Below are 22219 nucleotides of genomic sequence, written 5' to 3' on the forward strand. Positions count from 1 at the left end.
TGGACATTTTCCAGAGTGAGGCATGAGAACCCCTCTGAAACAGGTAAAACCAAGCCTGCTCACTACTTATCGCGGAAAACAAAACGCACAATATGCTGCCACCATCGCACTCGTGCAACTTAACTCCCAGTGAAGGTAGGAGCCTTTTACCGCTTGATGGTAGCACTTTAGCACCCCTCCCAGTCTACGCAGACCACAATCCATAAGACACGCTGAGGGCTTGGAGCACACACATGACCCATGTTCCCGCAAGACCAAAAATCATCACCAAGGATCCAGATAGCAGCGCAGCTGTGGTCCCAACATCCCCTAAAGTGGCACAGGCCAGGTCCACTCGCTCGGGGGCCTGGCAGCGGCATACTATACCGCCTTTAGAAAGCGGAAGGGTCAACACATTAAAACTAGACTTAAATATCATGCAATGTATGCTGAATCATAAGCCTTTACACCCAACAAACATTAAGGGACTTGTTTAGATCTCGCGGATGGAATACTCTGTCCAAACCCATATTATGATCTCCATAGGATATAATGGGATCCTAAAAAAACCCAGATAATCTAGTATCCTTTTCACTTGTGACGTAACTGGGCAGAAAACTGGATGCAACCTTTTCACTAGAAAGTCCCTTTAAAAACCTCAGCTACTATTTAAAGTTATTTTTGAAGTAGCCTCTCAGCATCACAAGGAACCCTATAAATCCCCTACAAATAAAAAAAACATTAAACTCTGAAACTGGAGTTTTCTTCTGGTTGTGAAGTACAAGGCTGGCCCGTGAGGCTTCAGCAAGCACAAACAGGAGTTTCCAGTACATGCAAAAACAATAACAAACTTGAAGACAAACACATCTTCTAAGTGGGGAGCTGCACGACACCAGGCAGAAGTCAAGAACTTGCCAGCGCAGGGCTGACGAAGTTATTAAAAAGCACACGATCCGCTGCAGGGTGTTTCCAGCCGGACAGATCACGGCCAAATTGAAAGCAGGTGCCCAGTGGCCCTGCTGCAGATTGCAAAGCCATAAAAGGAATCCGTGCTTCTCATCCTCAAACAGCTAGATGCTTCCAAAGCCCTCATCCCGTGGTTGCCATGGCAGCAGACACCTGCCAACACAACTTCAGCAAAACTTTACAGAACCGATGCCAAATGGTTAGTGGCACTTGAATCGGTTCGATCATTCTCCTCGGTGGAGCGACCGAGAAGAATAAAAGCGCCTTTGTCCAGGTCTCCCCATCACAGGGGTCGGTGCCACCACTTAATGTTTACTCAGAACCACTGGTGGTGGTCTGGTGGCCAAGTAGGGCATCTGCGATTCACCAGTCAGCCGAGGACACAGGTAGATTTAAGAGCCTGTTGGCCGGGAGTTGCTTCACTTGTAAAAAGACTTATCTGGCAGTTGAGAGCCAATTAAAGCAAGGTTTGAACTTTTATTAATTGGAATTGGAAATTAAGAAATGCAATCAAGACGGTCTCCATCAGCCAAAGCATGTTTCCTAAGCTGTGGGGTCCTTTGGAAAACCGTGGATTTTTCGTCTAGATCCCGAGTTATATTTCAAAGCACTGCTGTGGAAACCACACAAGATGTTATCTGTCAACTCAGGCTGTGGAAATTGAGCAAGAAGCTGTCAACTTACAAAGATACCGAAAAGAAAAAATGTTTTGCCTCGCCTTCACCCGCCTTTTCAGATTTTCAAGTAGCAGCCCAGGCCTTGGTCTAGGAGGTGCTCCCACAGAGTATGTTATGTTAGAGGGATTTGATATAGCACAAACGAATCACTCACCAAGGAGTATCTAGGCGCTAGCGCAATACTAGGTTGGAGAAAGACTCAGAATAATCAGGAATTAAGTTTTTTTTTTAAACTATTGAAATCAGAACAGGATTGGATGTGAAAAAGAAGTTTGTTCCAGTGAGGGGTTGCACGGTAGGAAAAGGACTGAACACTGTATTTAACCACCCAAATGCAGCAGGGACATAGCAGAAATTAGTCTTTAGATTTAAGATTATGACTGGGTAAGAATGGAAGAAGTTTCTTTTGAAGATAGAGCTGACCTTTGCCAAACAAAAATTTGTGGACAAGAGACAGAAGTTTCAACAGAGTGTGTTCTTTCACAGGAAGCTAAAGGAGGCTTTGCAGTGTGGGCTCCGAAAGGGAGAGAGAAGTCAGTGTGCAGATTAGATTAGGGGTTCGGCGGATGTAGGAAAGTAGGCAATTATGGATGACCATCTCTAAATTAGCTGAAACGAATCCCATCACGTTTGGTATCAAACATGTTGGAATCATACCCCCACACCATAAATGGTGTGAGAGGTATGATTCCAAGCACTGGAACGGGCCTCCGTTAGGATCGCAGTGCCAATCTTCTAGACCTGGACAACACAACATGGCTGCTGCCGACCAGAGACATGATTCTGCCCTCCTGCTGCGGAGCCAAGCTCGAGCAGGGGAAGGCAGAACAATAGGTATCCTGTCACAGGAAGGTGTGACCACCTCTGAGACAGGATTTTGTGTATTTGGGGCAGGAGGCACTCACTCTGCATGAGGGGCATATTTGGTGTCCCCGTGCATAGTCCAGTTCAAACCAGCTCTGGGAGCCATTGACTCCCGCTCTAGCGCGAAATTGGACAAAGGACATGGGAGTGACCTTCCCTCTGTCCAAACCCTCCCCTGGGTGGGTCCCATCAATCGTCCCAACCTTTTCTTTAGAGTACTTAAGGGCTTACCTGGGTGTAGGTCCCTAGATTCGTCATGGGACAAGATTAAAGTCAGACACCAGTTTTACGGATGCTCTGGAATTTGTTTGGGCTCGACTTAGTCTCCGTTCTAGTCTGTTGCATCATCTCTGCCTGTTCACCACACAGGAACCTTCCAAGCCATGTGGGCATCCAAGACACCTAAAGGAATCTCCCTTGAAGTGAAGGAGTCACTTCTCTCCATCTGCAGGCACTAAAACTAAGCTGACTGGTCTGCTGATACTGAGCACCTACAGACTCCAAAAGGTTCTGCAACACAGTTGGTGCTTCTCCACAGCTCTCAAGGCCTGCCTGGTCCTCTTACTAAGTTTAAGGCCAGTAATCATCGAGGGAGCCGGAGGAACCAACCCCCTGTGCACCACATGGACTTGCTGTTGCCAAGGCTTTTTGGATTCCTTCCAACAAGATACTTGGGCTCCAAGTAGCCCCAATCTCAAGCATCTCCACTGACCAAACTCTTTGTCCACATCGCATTGTTTGCGCTGTGGCCTGTATCTGTTGGTGAGCTGCTAAAGGTCCTCTTGTGACTCCAGTGCCACTGGCCTTAGGGTCCTGTTGAGGGTAATCTTTTTTTTACTTTTGGGCTCCCCTGATTTCTCAGGGCCTGCCCGACTCCCCTGCTTGGGGGGAGTTTCCTGGACCTTGCTGGTCCTGACATTGTGCCTTCTCCAACTTCAACATGGTTTGCAGTTACCAAGGCTTGTTGGTGCTCCCGCCGGACACAGACCGCTCACCTCTTGACATCTTACGAGGGACAGCTCCTGCACATATCCTTGTCTTCCTTAGTATCACCTGGTCCTCACAGCTGCAGAGTCAAGGTAACCGTCAACTCTCCTGCAACTCCCGACATCGGTGGGCCTTCATCTTCCAGATCTCTGGTCACTCCTGTGCTTTGCTTGCAGGTACCTCTCAACTAGGATCCACCTTCGAATTCCACTGGACACTTTCTCCTTCTCCAGCAGCGGTACTTTCCTGAAGTCCTCAATTGGGTTAGACGGTGGTTTCTGACACCACTTCACACCTATGCACCCCGCTTCCCTGGTGTAGGTAACGTGGTGAGGTGGCTCTCCAACCTTCTGTCTTCCACAGGGTTTCTTCAGGGTCCACTAGGACTTTAACCTTTAAAATTTCAACCGAGACGTACACGTTGATTTGCACGGAGAACACGGTCGTGTTCGCACACTGCACACTGTCTGCGCGGGGCTCCTAGTCCCTCACTTGGCTGGTTTCTTGGATCCCCAGCACTTCTACGTCCTCTGGACATTGTCTTGATATGAATCGTAGTTCTTATACCACTTTCTTAGTATGTGGTTTGGTTCCCCCCTGGGGTCCTCTGTGTATTCTGTGCTATTTACGGGATGTCTATGCAAAGAACTGTGTGCTCTGTGCATATCTCCGTGTAGGAGACATTTGTATGTGTTAGAGCGTATTATATAATAAATACATATTTTTATAAATACCTTGTGTGGTTCTTTTTCACTTAATCCATACATATAAGATTGCATTCTGGTAAAACAAGCTGCTTTACATGCTTTCTGGACTAAGCCTGAGGCTGCTCTCCACAATTACCACTTAGAGAGCTTTCTAAGGTTGTCTAAGACCTCTTAAATCACCATAAGGGTTGTCTGGACTGGTGCAGGGTGTCCGCTTACATAAGTGTACATCATATACCAGGCTGGTTTCTCACAGCAGTGTTCTGAACCACTTGCAGTTTAGAGAGTAGCGATTCATTTCCAGCCACCAAAAGGGTGTTACCATAATCCAAGCGGCTCACAATGAGTGCCAGAGTTTTGAGTTCTCCTAGAGTTTAAAGGGAGCCACTGAAATACCTTTTTAAGAAAGAGTATTAAATAAAAACAGGCACTGCAAGTGGACCTAATCTGCTCCCTCATGTAGAGGTTCTCATCAACCAGAATGGTGGGATGCTTTACTGCTTTTTAGAACGGGGGCAGAGCCTAACTCAGAAGGCCACAGGTCATCAGACTAGTAGGACTGGGCCTGGCCATACAGCAGAATATCAGTCTTGTCTCCGTTCAGCTGCAAACAGTTTGAAACAATATTAATAATAATAATAATAATAATAATAATAATAATAGTTGCATTTATAAAGCGCCTGGTTACACTGAACCAGTGTTTCCCCGTGCTGAGGTAACAGCTAAAAAGAGCAGCATCCACAAGGACCTGGTAATAAAACAAATTAAACTGCAGGAAACCAGTAGGTCTTCGAACCTTTCCGAAAGATGGATTTAGAACACTCCAACCAGAGACTGAGGAAGAGTATTCCACATCTGGGCCGACAGATACCGAAAAGAGCGGCCGCCCATCCTGGATCTCATGATTTTGGGAATGTGCACCTTTCCTTTCTCACTAGATCTTAGCAGTCTGGTCGGTACATAGGGAGTGAGAAGGTCATGCAAATACGAAGGCCCCTTCTTCTGTAAAATCAGATGACTCACACACATGGCCTTAAACTTCACTCTCTCTCCCTGATGGGAAGCCAGTGCAGGGAGGCCAGCGCTCTTTTGGCTGAGGATCTCTTCGGTAGCATAAGAACTAGTATCGTAGCTGCGTTCTGGATACACTGCAATCTCTGTATGCATTTGGCTGTTGCACCCAGATACAGGAGATTGCCATAATTCATGCGAGAAGTCACCAAGGCATGCACAATGATCTTCCTAGATGCCATGGGAAGGGTGTCAAGGGTTTTTCATAAACCCCCTAAGATACTGAAACAGCCGCCTGCCACCCACCTGGTATGGTAATCAAAAGACAACTTGTTGTCTACCCATACCCCAAGATTCTTCACTTGTTCGCACGGTGTGGGGGTACAGCCCAAAGTCTGGGGCCACCATGCCGATGACCATACTGACGGAGCCTTCCCTATCACCAGGAGGCAACTGTTCTCAAGCATTCAACAAATCTGCTTTTGGCATTTTCTGGATTTTGTCCACAATTGTGTGTTTTTCCATGTATGAGAGGACTTCAAAGCCAAATGATTTTATAATTTGGAAAAGGGGTGCTACATAGATGTTAAAGAGGGTAGTGCTCGAGGAGGAGCCCCCTCCAAGTCATGGTGTGAGATTCAAATGACTCAAGGGGCATAGTGAGTTCTATTATCGAGAAAGTCTTTCAGCCAACCCAAGCTTTCCCACAGATACCAATCTCAAAAAGTCTCTGGACCAGGATAGAATGAGTGACCGTATTGATTGCAGCAAAATAGATTGAAGTGAATTTCTTACCATGTCTCTAAAATGTTCGTAGCTTGGGGTTTCCCAATTTATTCCTTTCACTTTCTTTGTTATGTAGGAAGGTTCCTGGAAACAGGCACATAATAAACTGCTATATACAGTGCTTTCAATGGAAATGTTGAAGTATAAGTACTCACTATTCAGAGTACCCGATTACCCATGAGAAGTGCTGGAACACTCCCTATAAATATAGTGTGGAGGAGTGTAGGTACTCGCCCTTTCAAAATAAAGTGCAGGCACTCTGAATAGTGAGTACTTATACTTCAACATTTCCATTGAAAGCACTGTATAGCTAGCTGTAAAATTAAAAACAAGCATTGGCAATGCAAATCGGTCTGGCTTTAAAGGAATGTTGTTTGGCAATGTGAGGCATGGCAAGTAGAACAAATGGGAATGGATATGTATTTTAGTGGAAACAAAGAACTTTAGAATACTATTGGTGTAGGTTAAAAGGTCAAGTGACAGTTGTACTGTTAAGCCACATCTAAAAATTCATGTAGATTAAGGACTGCCCTCCTCCAATCTGTGCTGATTTCAGAGAAAAACACCAGAAATTATCTAGTTAGCTAAGACACTGTAATAGCATTACAATGCGATGTGTGTACGTACCCCAGAAAGTTCAAGCTCAGGCACCTGGATAACCAAACAAAATGATCACAACTGTGTGGAGGGCAAGCACTTACTGTTTGGTGGACTAATACACCTTTTGCCCAATCAAACTGTGAACTCGTGGCTCCCGCCCAACTTCTGGATGTACCAAAGCCCCCGTTGCTGGGGATTGTCACGCATGCGCTGTCAAGCCAGACCACAAAAAGAAAAAGACACAGAGGAGGGCGGGATTTAGGTAGAGGGTTCAATAACCAGGATGGAGGAGGGTGTAAGAGGCGGGTGGTAAATAGTTTGAAACCCCCTCTAAAAAAAGAAAAGAAAAACTTCAAATTTAGTGGAAAATCGAAGAAATTACACTGTTATAAAGCTAAGTTTTTTGGAATTTGCAATAAGAACGACATTCATCAGGCTTGTATGATCAACCTGGTGAAGGCTACTTTTGGTTAAAAACTCATGGAAACTAGTTTGATGAACATGGGTCGTCAATTCGTCTCTTTAAGTTGGTTTTACGTCAATTATACATACACACTTCCTTCCCTTTGCAGCTAGACCGTGGTTTATAAAGGAGCTTCTTCGAGATCACAAACATCCTTCAATTATTAGCTGGATGTTCAGGTGCTATATGCATGTCTTTATAAAACTAATATAAACTGTTCTGCAAAACATTACCCGACTCATTTTTCCTATAACGGAAGAACAGGCTGGTAGGTTCTGAATTACGTGTAAAAATATTTTAAAGAAAAAAATATCTAGACCCCAGTGTGGAAAGAAAACCATTTATCAGTGCTTGTTCAAGCTTTATCAGTACAATGTGGCTGGCTGAATCTAGGCAGTTTAAACCTTTTTTTGTTTTGTGTGCCTCCGTTCATGAAAATGTAACCTATTATTCAAAACTGTTAAAGATTACCAGCGCATAAACTAGATTTAAATGAGTATTATATTGAAAGATCTTCCTAACAATGGGCCACAAAATATTGTTACTCAGGGTCCTATACGTTTTTAAAGATGGTTCGACTGTGCCAGGCAATGAAGACTCTTATCAGACGTATTGTGCTTTGCAGAAAAGAAAATTTGCAGGTAACCACCAGTGAAAACAAAATTCAAATTGCTAGTTGGAAATGCTATTCAGCAGGGTCTGGCCTCCATGAACCGCACCCCAACCCACTAAGGTGTGTTTAGTGGGACATAATGACAAGTGTCAGTGGGCATCTTCGACTCACCCAGAAAGGGCATTATTATCCAGCAGTAGCCCAACCTTCAATAATTGGACAAGTGCTGGTATGGCTTCAATAATAATGGGTTTTCTGTATTTTTAAGTCCGCTTTAAATGTCTTTAACCACTATGCAGGCACTGTGGCTATTATTTAAATGAAGGATATAATACTCATTAAACAAATTGCTTTTTTTTTTAAGAAGATTAACAGAAGTACGAGGTTATCTTCGAAAAGGGCAGACAACAAAAGCATCAATTTTAACATCCTTCGTCGAGTCTGGAAACCCTCTGGTGTCAGTTTTAAACCCCTAGCTCGGTTGTTCAATGATTGATTGCACTTTTCTACTGAACATTAATTTCACCTGTATTTTTTTGTCACATCTTTCAAAGTACCGATTTCAATAAACGGTGATAAGTGGGTCAGGGGGAATTAACAATGACAAACAACAGATATTATTCAACTGATCACACATAAAAAATGGTTCTCACCAGCCCACACCGCCACCATTGTGTAAAGCGACCCACGTGGCTCCCCGAAACGCATCACCCACAAAATTCTGCACCGCCATATCTGGAGAGAAAGCACACAGGGAAAGCAGAAAATTATTCTTCATATTGTTTTTTTTAAATGTAGGATCCAACCTGTCTTAGGCCAAAATATTTATAGGAAACCTAGTGTTTACCACAGAGAAGCACTAGATGCACGTGGAAGTCACACTTGACATAGGCGGTGTTGTGAAAGCAGGAGAGTTAGTGGTGGGGTACTGATGAGGAAGCCATGATGGGAATAGTGGAAATTCTACCACTCTCCTTCCCGGCACTTATGAGCGGAACTGTAGTGGAAGGATCAAGTAGGTATCCGCAAGATGCAACTTGTCCCATACAGGTTGAAAACAGCTATGTAGGGGCTCTAAACTGTGACTCGACACCTTAATCCGAAACACCACAAGAGCTTCCGTGGCAAAAAATTGCCCCATTGCCAACTGTGTTATCAGGTACTTACGGTGATGGAGACACTGCACATGGGCCACATGCTCTTGTACTGCTTGCAACCAGACCTAGACGCTCACTACAGGTAGGGTGTTCATGCAGCTGGGTGTGTTGCTGGACGCTTGGGACCACCATTCTATTTGACAGAAACTGAGGGTGAGGCCTGAAACCCGAAGTCCAATTTTAGGCTCAAGAGCTCAGGCCTTGGTAGACCACCAAGGAGGATCATTGATTAGACATTGATTCTCCTGTGTAGCAAATATCTGTCCCTACTGAGGACGCAATACGGACAGCCGTACTCATTTCCGTGACGGATTCTGAAGGAATTTGAAAATGTTCTGGGTTTTGTTTCAGGACCCCCTTGTAAAAGCAGTGACTATGAGCCAATTTCTGTTTCAAGTATTCGTAAAAATGATTTGTATCGCCCAATTTAACATTTTTCTTGAGCAAAGAATACCTCCATGCTCCAAACTGGGTCGAACTCGCTCACTTAGTGTGATTCAGAGCATGTATTTTTGCCCCAACTGTTTCAAGATGGCCAAGCAGCCACTGCCATCTGCGCTACGCTTTTATAGAGAGGGCAAGAAAAGTAAATCTAGATTTCCATGAGCTTTACTTGCCCTCCCTCGGCCAACCCCTCGCATAAGAAGAACAAACAGCTTTGGCTGACCTGCACAGAAGGCAGATCCATCATAAATGTTGGACGTCTCTCTGAAGGGGCTGTCGGTCCCACTCACGTCATGATGATCTCTGCTAATCACCACCGGAGCCTGCCAAAGAAAGGACTCCAGTTAAATTTGCCACATGGACATATCTCTATTCAGATATAGGATGCAAACTGATTCACCAGCATATGAAAATATGGTTTATTATGTTCCAAGGTGGGCATTTATGAAGGTCACAGGAATCAATTTGTCATTTTTTAGGATGTCTCTCTGGTGTGCATATTTCTGTTGTACACAATCTTGAACCACCACCTGAACTTCCATTAGTCCACCAGAAACTTCCGCTCCATGTTCCTTTCTCTAACCCCCCCCCCCCCTCATCCAACGTAGCCGATCCGGAGGTCGCGCCTTCTCCTACCAAGCAGGGGAGACATGGAACGAGCCACCCTTCCATCTACAGACCTCCCCATCTCTGCCAGACTTCCAAAAGTCCCTGAAGACCTGCCTATTCGACTAATCAACTGGACCCTGCCAGTGCCTGGATACCCTCAAAGGTGACAAGAAGGGTCTACAAATTTCCTGATTGGTAAACTCAGGACTAAACATTTTAATGTAGCTTCTACGTCACCAATTTCTATTGCTCTTTGTCTCACAACAGACATTCAGAAGTACATTGAAAACACCTTTAGGCTTTTTGTAATACTCTAGACTATTGCTCAATCTAGCCCTCTTATTACTCTGCCAAATCAAAAGGAGGATGATAAATAAAAGGCACTAAACCAGACCATTCTAATGCAGACCCACCAGAGTAGGCAGAAAGTTGAGTAATTCTGTCAGCCTTTTTACTTTCATGTATAATTTCATACTCCGTATTTGGCTCTAAACAATTTTTTTCCCACTCACTTCCAGGCTTTAATCTGTAATTCAATTTCTCCCTCTTTCTCTCACTAGGTATACACTTCTGTTTGAAATTAAGGTATTCATTTCCAAAATGACCATGATCTCTTTGTATACCAAATTTTTTGTCAGGTTTGGGTTATTTCTTACTCATTTAGTGACAGCCTGCTACCTGTGTAGGGCTGAAACGCTGTCAACAGCCAAATGGCAAAAAAGACATCTGTGCAACTTGCCCACCGACAGGATATGGATATATATATATATTCACTGAAAAAACCATAGGTTATAGACCATATATAGTTAGGGATTAGCATTTAAAAAACCTTATTTTACTTGCACAAAACCATTGAAATTCCATATATAGTTAGATGCACTAACTATATATCGCGGACCCGCAATCCACTGCTAATGATGTCACATATTACATCATTCATGACATGGTCAGTGACATCACTGATGACATCACTGATGACATCTCAAATGACATCACTGATGACATCACTGATGACAACACCCAGTGACTGTATGTTTCTGTAAAGTTAAAATATGTCTTACATATTGAAGAATGAGTGGATGTATAAGTGTCTGGATGAAGGATTTAGTAGGTGCATGACTGACTGTATGAGAGAATGATTAAATGTGTCTTACTGAGTGCATGGGTTAGTGATTAAAGTGTCTTAATTTGGCAATCATTATTTATCTTCTTCTGTAAACTGCTGCATGTTTAAATCAGTAGCTATATCATTAACTATATGGGTTATTGAATGGTTGCCCAAGTATTTGTATGGGAGACTGAGTATGTGTGTGGGTGGCTGGGAGGTGTATAACTCTGTGCATAGATGTGTGAGCAGTTGATTCCCTAGGTGTATGGGTTCAAAAGTGCATGTAGAAACAACTGTATGGACAGTTGACTGTGTGCATGAGTATATTGGTGAGTGAATGGATATCTCAGTTCTACATGTTAAAGTAAGTACATATGTAAAACACACTCCATGTGAGAGTTGACATATATAAATAACTGAACATAAGAGCCAGTGAATGTGAGAGTGGCTGTATGAATCATTCTGAACTTGTATCAAGGATTGTATAAGAGAGTAAATATGTGTTAGTATATGTTTGAATAAGTAAGGTGTGTATAACTGTATAGTTGAGGAAATGTAGGTGGGATTGATTCTTTGCATGACTGACTAGGTGTGTGGGTAACTCCATGGATGTGTGACAGTCTGTGAGTGCCTGTTTACACTGAGTGTATCTAAGGTTATATTAGAGTCTGAAGATGTATTATCACATAAATGATATCATCAGTGATGTAATCAGTAATGTCAAATGAGATGTCAGTGATGTCATCAGTGATGTCATTTGAGATGTCATCAGTGATGTCATCAGTGATGTCATTTGAGATGTCATCAGTGATGTCACTGACCATGTCATGAATGATGTAATATGTGACATCATTAGCAGTGGATTGCGGGTCCGCGATATATAGTTAGTGCATCTAACTATATATGGAATTTCAATGGTTTTGTGCAAGTAAAATAAGGTTTTTTAAATGCTAATCCCTAACTATATATGGTCTATAACCTATGGTTTTTTCAGTGAATTTTCAAGGTTTTGTAAATGCAAATTCCTAACTATATATGGTCTATAACCTATGGTTTTTTCTGTGAATTTCATTGGTTTTTTAAAAGCTAATATCTATAGCTGTAAAATATATTCTTTATTAAGTGACGTATCACGTAGCCCGTGAGACGCCTCATGATGCATCGCATAACCGTGACGTATCGTCTCTGCAGCGCAAACCAAACCCAAAACGTAAGCGCGCCAGAACACGCTTAAATATATATATATTTTTTTTTTAACCTTAATTAGGCAAAATCCACACGTGCACATATCATAAACGTTCAAAAAACACAATATGTCGGACTCCCGTTACGCTGCCGGTTAGCTGCCCGGTTAACGTACCAGGAAGCACCTTTACCGCGAAAAATCGCAATTTTTTTTTTCACCCCCCAGGGAACTTTAATAGCCCCCTCATCAATCCTAGGGGTTCAGGAGGGGTTTGCCTTACCCCTTTCATTCATTTACACCTTTTTTTTTCCACCTCTTGTCTCTCGATCCCACAGAGAGACAAGATGGCGGCCACTCCAGACTGTTTACAATGATAACAGCCAATCAGCTTCTCAGACTCCCGTTACACTGCCGGTTAGCTGCCCGGTTAGCTGCCCGGTACCAAGACGCGTCTCTACGGCGAAAAAAACAGATTTTTTTTTTTTTTTTTTTTGGGCCCAGCGTGGCTCTATAATATCCCCTCATCAATCCTAGGGGATCAGAAGGGGTCTACCTTGCCCCCTTTCCTTCATTTCCCCCTTTGTTTTGGCCTCCTCTTGTCTCTCGATCCTACCGAGAGACAAGATGGCGGCCGCGCCGGACTGTTTAGAATGTTGACAGACACCGGAGAGCCAATCAGCTTCGCTTCGCAAAGTTCCGATACGCGAAAAGTAAGCGGACCGGAGCGCAGCCCGGAGCGCTGTTACAGATATATATCTTGTTTTAAACGTTAATTTCTCAAAATTCACTGAAGCACATATATTGAGACCTAGCAAAGGCACATCGGGCTAACAGTCCCTACAATTTTGCCAAGTTTCGTGGAAATCCATTCAGCCGTTCGGGCTAAAAGTGAGTCCAACCGCCCTATGGAAATTAACATGGGAAAAACGCGTTTTGGGACCCCCCTTTTTTCTCGGCCCCCCCTTGACGAACCCCCCCCAAATTTCCAGGAGCTGCTCAGAAACAAAATGTGCCATTTTCCTGAAAATTTCAGCCAATTCCGTCCACAAACGCCAAAGTTATTAGACATAGAATTTTCAGAAATCCCATAGGGAAAAAATCCTAACTATATATACCTACTGGCTATCGCCAGTAGGTAATATATATATATATATATACACATACACTGAAAAAACCATAGGATTCACATCAGTTCTAGTTAGCTGGAAATTTTACTGACATAAAACCATTGAAATTCCCACGTTATAGTTAGTTGGACTCACTATTACTTGCGCGCCTGCAATGCACTGCTGATAACGTCACAGATTACATCACTCATGACATGGTCAGTGACATCACTGATGACATCACTGATGACACCATCCAGTGAATGTGCGTCTTTCTGCCGGATTATTTTTCTGCGAGAGATATATATATATATATATAAATCATGATTGACTGAGGGCTCTCCATATTGAATGTTATATCGTCTATCAGTTTTCACACAATCACCTTTTCAAGCCACTTGTGCCATTAGTACTGTGTTGTACACGGAGCACATTAATTGTATTATTTACTGTCCTCCAGATGATATTATGTTCTAGAAGAGCTCTTTATGTTAAACAATTTAATCTTAATTGTCACACATCGTTAAAGTAAGAAAGTGAATTATTAATTGAGCTGGATGGACGTCCACCACAAGTAAGACACTAGCCTGCTCGGGCCAGTCGATGGTTTCAGTAATTTAAATGGTAGCTAAACCCCTGGGTGTTATGGCGCACAGCAGACACACTTAACTTTAAGAAAATGTGTAAAGCATCTCAAAGTAACAAAACAATTAAAAAGTAAAAAACACAGCATAGGAAAAATCCCACTCCACTTGAGAACAATTTAACAAAATTACACTAAAACAACACTAATGCAACGACCGAATAATGAATTTAAGAAGATTTAAGTTTAAAAAAAACACCAAGAAAAAGTAAAGCCCCAATAATAGTCTATGGTTGCTGTTGACCGTAAACTAGGCATGATTGGATGTCTACTGCGATGGAGTGTGATCGGCTACACCAAGCAGGTTAGCCCTGGTCAGAGATTATACTCTGGGTCTTGGTCTTTGAAATGGAATTGCAACTCCTCCAGCAGGGCAAGGCAAAAGGTTGTATCAAACAATGAATTCCACAAAGCCGGATTCCTTCTCGCCCACGATCCACTGAAACGGGTTTGTTTCTGTGGAGAAGCTCCAAGCAGGAGAACCCTGTTTCTTCAGTCCTTCAAAGTTGCACCTTGGCTGGATCAGCTCAGGTGGTTGGCCTAGGTCCTCCGGTATCAGGAAGTCACAAATGTTTATGTCCCACAGACTCTTTCCAGCAGAGTCCAGTCGATGCCCAGGGAAAAAGGCCTCTTGCATCTTGCTGTGTCCTTGTAGCGACACATGGGGGTCAGCCAACTCACATTTGGAGTCCACTTCTATAACCAGGGTACAAGAGGGTGCAGCTCCGGATCTTCAGGGCTCCTCACAGGTCTCAAACAGCATGTGCAGTTCTGTTGTTCTTCCAGAGGTCCAGAAAGGGATGACTCCAGGCTCCTCCCTAACCAATGGGGTAACATTTCCCAAGGGCACCTCTACCCACCTTTGCAGCACTTTCTATATGCCCTACTGTAAACTATCCTACAGTGCACCTTATTTACAAAATGGGGAACACTACTTCCCTTTTGCAGAGCCTGTGTGTCAACACAGGTGTGGCCAAGCAAGTGAGCAATCGCCTCCTCTGTTCTGTAGAAAATCAAAATTAATTCTGGGGACATTTCCTCTCCCACTGGGTTTGAAGCCAAGGAGGAACAAAAGTTGCCCTCTCCAAGTCTTGCATTGCATTTGCTTGTGACAGGGCAGGCGCGTTTCATTTTTTTTTTTTAAACAATTCTTTATTGAGCAATTTTTTGACAGAGCCCCACCCTTCCCATGTACCCACCCCCTCCCCCCCCCCTCCGGCCACATTTGACAGCTAGTTGAGAAAAGAGAGAAGAAAAAAAAAAAAAAGAAAAAGAAAAAAAACATTTGAAAAAAAGGGAAGGGTGGTCGGAATACATTTCATTACAACTTAGTCAGAAATCAGCGGAAGATTAACTCATGTTAAAGTCACATTACTTTCACTTATTATATGTTATACTTTACAATTCAGTGTATTCCATCCATTGTATCAGAGGATTCCATATTTCGAGGCCTTTCTTTTTCCTTCTGACCCCCTTCGTCCTATAAATTGCTATTTCTAGGTTATATGTAGCTAAAAATCTTGACCGCCATTGATGAAAGTTTGGAGGATTCGGATCCAGCCAGCTGGATGCCAAACATATCCTGAAAACCGCCATAGAGATAAAGATCAGTCCCTGTATTTCTTTTGGTCTGAGGTTTTCATCGATGCAGAGTATCATTTCGGCTATTGAGATTTCTATTCTTGTGTTCCAAATTCCGGACAGAAAATGTGAGATTTCACGTCTAATGAGTCTTAGTGAGTCACATGTAGCAAATATATGAATTATAACAGCTTCGTGTAATGCACATCTTGGACATGGAGTACCTTTACCAGTGCCCCATTTAGCTATTTTGTGTGGAGTGTAATATAGTTGAAAAAAAGTTTTATAATATTGTGCTTGTAGTTTTGGTGAGATTAGTATCGTTTGTGAAAGCTGATATGCCTGTTGGACTGAACCTTCGCTTATGTGCAATTTATTTTGCCAATTGCAGATATGTTTATCCAAATCGTCCTGTAATGAAGAAACTAGATTGTTATAAATTTCCCCTATTTTGACTGTGGTGTTCCGGGTAACTGTCTCAATTGCCTGGATTTTGTAAAACTCTGCATTACCACCACCTTTTTTCATTAGAAAATCTCTAATTTGAAGGTATTTAAAAAAAATCGCTATATTCTAGGCCAAACTCACACTTCAATTCTTCGAACGATTTGAAGCCAGTTGTCGAAAAAAAAGGCCCCACATTAGATAATCCCAAAGTTAGCCCATCTTTGCATATAGGAATCCGAAATAATTTCTGGTAGATTGCTATTTTGACAGAGGCTAGTGTAGAAGGAGTACCGTCCGATACCTAGAAGTTTACGTATCTTTTCCATGCATTGTAAATGCCTGCGAGTGTTTTAAAACGGACTTTTTAAAAGTGGTTGTCATATGTTAATCGCCACAAATGCTCGCCTGTCTCCGAGCCTAGGATGAGTTCTTGGGGAGTTGGAACCCCGCCTTCTTGTATCGGATGTCTATTTGGGGTCAATAAGGTTTTACAATACTTCAATAGTGTAGCCAACCAATAAATCTTGAGATTAGGGACAGAGAGGCCTCCTCTATCTCTTGGAAGCAAAATAAACTTGTAGGCTCTGCGTGATCTTTTATATCTCCAAATGAATCCAGAAAAAAATGCTCTCTTTCTCTAAAGATTTGCTGTTCGAAATTTAGGCAGACGGTTCTGAAAAGGTATAGAAATTTTGGTAAATAAATCATTTTGATAACGTTACATCTGCCAATTAGGGTGAGGTGTAAATTATGTAGTTTACTGAGATTTTTCTTGGTTTGTTTCAAAAGTGGGTCCATATTAATTTTTACTAATTGGTCTAGGTTGGAAGTGATATTAACACCCAGATATACGGCATTTCCAACTATTCTTTCATCTGTGTAATTAGTGTTTTTATTGATGATTATTTGGGTTTTTCCTTGATTTAATTTGTACCCAGAGATTTCTCCAAAGCTCTTAGCTTCTTCTTCCATCATTTTGATAGCTACACTGGGATTACTTGTGGTAATCGCGATGTCATCAGCGTATGCCAGAGTTTTGGTGTTTCCATTCCGAGTTTTGATAGGTAATATGCTCTGATTGTTCTCCAGTTTGCGGATGAAGGGGTCGATAAATATCGCAAACAGTAGGGGAGAACACGGGCAGCCCTTTCTAGTCCCTCTGGTCACCTCGATCTTGCCCGACATTCCGCCATCGATCATGACCACGGCTTCTGGGTTGTGATATAGACTACGAATGGCGGTTATAAATTGATCGCCAATCCCACTCTTTGACATAGCTATCCAGAGATATTGCCAGGCGCGTTTCAAGTTGACGAAGTTCTTGGATCTACCCTTTCTGGCTTTCCTGCCAGGGAAAGGCAACACTCCTCTGGGAGCAGATGTCACGCCTCATTAAGATCAAGGATTGGCTGGCCAGCCAATGTAAATTAGCCCCCATGAGCTTCAGGCAGGGAAAAGGTAGTTTTCTAACAGTTACTTTTCCTAAATATGTATTAAAAATCTACCTTCACCATTGAATTGGGATTTTAAAGTACACTAAACAGTGCTTGAATTATTTTTCTAGCTGCTCCCAAAACCAGATAAGCAGAAATAAGATTTTAATCTGTATGCTAATTTTCTACAAGAACAGCCAGAGCCTTCAACAGTGAAAATTCCTTCTTAGGGGATTGTCAATTCAGAGATTAGGTAACATTACATTTTGGCATGTCATTTTTTTCTGCCATGCACCTTACCTCATGGTCTTCAAGAAATGCATGGGGTGACGTATTAACCTTTAAAACAAAGGTTTTTCCGCAGTCAAAATGGTTATTTTGACAGTCTGGGCTGCAAGTTTAAACTACAGCAGTCAGACTACACAAGTCTTGTTTGCCCTGTCACACCAGTGCTGTCATATGGATACTTCGTTACATATATTGCGTTAATTTAGCATGAGTGCATTACATGTTTAAACAGCCTTTTTTCCTTCGGCTTCAGTTTTGCACACGACACATACTTGTTGTTGTCGCTTTCACCCTAGAAGCGGTGAGGTGGTTTATTTGAGAATAATATGTTATTTCTATGCTATCAGCTTTGCCTGGTACACTTGGTACAACTGTCTGCACACTGAGAGCTGCACACTCTAAAATTAACCTAACACAAGGTTGCTTGGAGGCCTGATCCTCGCACCACATTAGACATAACACAAATAATGTTGATGCCAACATTTTGGGCTCTACGCGGGTTTAAGATAGAGTTACACGGAATGAACGTAGACACTTGGTGCTGCGCATGAAGAGAGCTGGTAGCTGTTGATGTGATATACTCCTACTGACATTTAGAGGTATGGGTTCGCCCTGCTAAAGCCCGAATGAGACCTTCTTAGATATAAAATAATATGCTAAAATAGGGTGCGCGAAATATAGGTGATATAGATTTCTATAGATTTTGCATTGTAACATGCTATCACCTTTTGCTTACTAAGGATTAGTGACTATGCTGCTGACTCTGATTTTTATAATCTGCATTTTGGTATTATACAAGATACTGCGTTTGAGAACTTTGCATTGAATAATAAATATTTCAAACTTGCACTTGTGTTCTTTGACTCTCAGTTTTGGTTTGAAATGATTATATAACGAAAGAGTGTTCATGTGTTCCACGATTCCGGAGGTATTCTAAAGTTCATGTTCTGGTTTGTCTAAGACATGGATCATTCCATAATGAGCCATGAGACACTGTAGCTAGCTAGGTAAGGGGATTTCTGACACTGAGATGAGTTTTGGATCATCCTAACTCACTGCGGTTCTAGATCTCTATGCACAGTTCTGTGGGAGAACGGAAACCCTGCTACATGGCGCCCGTACGTTGTTGGCCTTAAAACATGACACTCGAGTAGTATATCATTCAAACCTTGACACCTTCATTCCCGTTTCCGGTAAACGGTGGTGTCGGAATAACCTACCTATTTTTTAAATAGGTCTTTTCAAGCTTGAATTCTTCTGAAAACGGTTTCTTTGAATTACTACCCAGTTGTACTACAAAGTGTTCTTTGTCTTCTTTTCTCTTCCTGTGCTACCATGGCCGTGGACATACCGCAGCATAGCCGCGTCGCGGTTCGCGACCACTTGCGGGCATATAATGTCCCTGTGGAAGGCTTGGCTGTGGTTCTAGTGGTGAGTGCGGAACATGCGTACCCGTACGAATTGTTTTATTCCTGGGTGACATTTCCGGAAGTGGACGCTAATTCGGGTGTCTATCATTCATACACTGCCTCGGCTGTACCGGCGGCTTATGCTCCGTACAGGGCACTGGAAGTACCTATCGATGCTTGGCAGCACGGAGTTTGGTTTGGTGGCGTCCTACCCCATTCTTTAACGGCTCCGAGGTTAGGTCCTTTGTCCATTCCGGGCACAAATTGGCCCGCTTTGGGTGGATTTACTCCTCACCCTAATCGCGCTACTTGTAGTGTAGCTGACCTGCGGCGTCTTCATGAAGTCGCGGTTGGAGTGATTAGGGCGCTTGTTCATTACATTGGTCGTAATGTTCATGGCGCAGTATCCGCAGGTGCGCAGCTTCGAGCGGAACAGGCTGGTTTGAAAATCAGTCCTGTCTTGGTGAATTCCGTTATGGGCAAGAAGCCCCAGGATAAGGATGATTTTCCTTACTGGCTTGCCGAGAAATTCGACCAGCTGGAGGCTGTGTTTCCTAATACGACTCCGGGTGAAAAACACCGGATTCTTACGCTTAGTTTACCGAAAGATTTAGCCCCTGAACTTGCTGACTGTGAAACTTGGGGTAAGACTTTTGCAGCGGTTTACTCGAGGTGCTATGGCACCCCGTCTGTGTCAAACCTTTCTGCGGTCCTTAAACGTGTTCAGGATGATCACGGACCAGAGTCGGCGGTTGAATTGGGTATGCGCCTGAGCGGCTCGTTTGAGACGGTTTGCGGTCTTATCCTTGCAAATGTCAAGGGGGATGCAGTGAACTTTCAGGTGGCCAATGCTCTGGCGTTAATTCCCGATGCCGAGAAACCCCGTCAGCTGGCAAGAATTATTGTGGCGGCTTATAAAATGGTTGGCCGCACTTCTAAGGGTTTAAAGGCTTTTTCTGAAAAAGAGAAGAAGCAGCCCCAGGGACAGTCTTCGGAAACGGGTGGACAACCCAAGTCCAAAAAACAAAATTGGCCAAAAAAACAGAATCAGGGTAAGCAACAACAACAGCAGACACAGGTTTCTAGTCCTACGCCTTCGCAGCCTGCGCAGTCAGATCGAGTTTATGATTTGCGCGATCGCGCGACGATTAAATCGCCTGAGAGATTTCAGGCTTCTGACCAACGCTCTCCTCGTTCCTTTCAGGACTCATCGGCTCCGTCAACCGGTTGGTGGAGGGGGCGGCAGGGGCAGGGGTGGCCAGCAAGGACGTGGCCAGTCCCGCACGCGAAGTGAAGGGGATCAGCGGGACGACTCTACGCCTAAGAGACCGCAGTTTGCCAAGAAGAAAGTCGCAGCCTTAACGGCGCATCGATATGCCCCAGATAGTGAGAACGCGGCTTCGGAATCTGACGTGGGCTCTGACCTTGCTGGACAGCGCGGCGGAGATTACCATAGTGAGAGAGGCCCTCCGTCCACTGTTGAAGGTGACAGCGACTGAAACTTTTATTGTGATTGAAACGGCTGATACACATGTTGCTCCCCCTGAAAGACTTTTTGAAATTGTCCTGTTAATTGAAGGTGACATGCAGCGAACTGTAAAAGGGGTATTTTGGGAAAATCTTTCGGATACGTATGACATTTTGCTTTCGGAGGCTGACTGGCCCCCACCTTTTGTTCTCGCAGCTCCGCGAGGGGAGGAGGTGATCCTCCCCAGTTTCGCGCACACTGTATCGAGAGTGGAAGCGCTGCATTTTGCAGAAGAGTGGGCTCTGGCGCTTGCGCCGGCTGTGTACCGAAATCAGTGTGGCTGGGATAAATTGTCCCCTAGCCATGAGATTCCTTTACGGTCACAGCCGCAGCCACAACCCCAGTATCCCATACGGCGTGAAGCTAAAGCTTCGGTCGCGGCTATCCTTGAACAATTGGAATATCAAGGTGTAATTGAAACGTGTGTGTCACCAATGAATAATCCCCTTTTTACTGTTAACAAGCCGGACGGCTCATATCGTCTGGTTTTGGATTACCGGCATTTGAACTCGCATTGCCGTAACTGTGCAGTACAGAATACTCACGGCTCTGCCCTAGTAAATAGTCTTGAGCGTAAACGGTTCAAAACCACGCTTGACATTTCCAATGGTTTTTATGCACATAGATTAGATGGTCTAAGTTCCCAATGGACCAGTTTTACGTGCGGCGGCGTACAAAAAATGTTTAAACGACTCCCAATGGGATATAAAAATAGTCCTGGAGTGTTTTCCGCCCGCATAGTCTCTCTTTTGGAGAGCTTCGATCCAGTTGCTTGTTCGTATGTGGATGACATTTATCTCACAGACGACGAACTTTGGGTGCATCTGTGTCGAGTAAACAGCATAATTTGTAACTTTGCAGACATGGGTTATAAGTTTAACTTTGCAAAATCACACATTGCGGAGTACACAGTGTTGTTTCTGGGTTATGAACTTAACCACGAAGGAAAGGGGTTGGCTCCTCAATTCCTGGAGAAATGCGCGCAGTTGCGCTCTCCGACAACGCTGAAAAAATTACAGTCTTTACTGGGTTTTTTAAATTTCGGGAGGACATACATTCCGGAATATGCCCAGCGTATCAAGCCTTTATATGCCTTGGTACAGCCATCTTTTTCCAAATCATGCTGGCTGCCTGAGCATTCAGCCATTCTGCAGTCCTTGCAGGCTGATATGCTCGCTTCTGACTACTTACAGACTCGTGATAACCAGACCAACCTGGTGATAAGAATTATCCCTGGGACGGTGGGTTTCACGTACCTGACTTTTAATGAAGGGGATACTGTACCTATTGCTTACAAGTCACATTTGTACACTTCGGCTGAACTGCGTTTTTCCACTGTGGAGAAAGTTTTAACGGCTGTGCAGATGGCAATTCTTAAGGAACGTGCCCTGTCGCAGGGAAAGCGCATGTTGGTTGTTACCCCGTGTCCTGCCCTGGAGGCGGTCACGAAAGCCAGTGTACCGAATTCTAAAGCTTTGCACCCTCGGTGGATTCAGTGGGCTACATCCTTGACATCTCAGGATGTCACGTTTATTTTTGACGCCGCTTTACGGTCGCAGGAGTATTTACAGTATGAATTTGTTCATCCTGCTCCTTTAGCAATGCGGCCGTTGGAGGATTTCCATTG

The 22219-nt window shown here is 43.6% G+C and overlaps 1 protein-coding gene across 2 annotated transcripts in view; it reads right to left on the bottom strand.

Annotated features, from left to right (window-relative positions):
- UROC1 (urocanate hydratase 1) overlaps positions 1–22219 on the bottom strand; it is a 216284-nt gene that overhangs the window by 28477 nt on the left and 165588 nt on the right. Inside the window, exons 17-18 of one of the 2 annotated variants that reach the window (XM_086950924.1) lie at positions 9478–9577; positions 8307–8388 (exon numbers count right to left, since the gene is read on the bottom strand). The exons of the other annotated variant lie outside the window; for it this stretch is intronic. Coding sequence (XP_086807050.1) covers positions 8307–8388; positions 9478–9577 — 182 coding nt within the window. The remainder of the gene's footprint in view (positions 1–8306; positions 8389–9477; positions 9578–22219) is intronic. 2 annotated transcript variants of the gene reach the window in all.

This window comes from Lissotriton vulgaris, unplaced genomic scaffold (assembly GCF_964263255.1).
Source record: "Lissotriton vulgaris unplaced genomic scaffold, aLisVul1.2 SCAFFOLD_1244, whole genome shotgun sequence".
In the NCBI taxonomy this organism is placed as follows: domain Eukaryota; kingdom Metazoa; phylum Chordata; class Amphibia; order Caudata; family Salamandridae; genus Lissotriton; species Lissotriton vulgaris.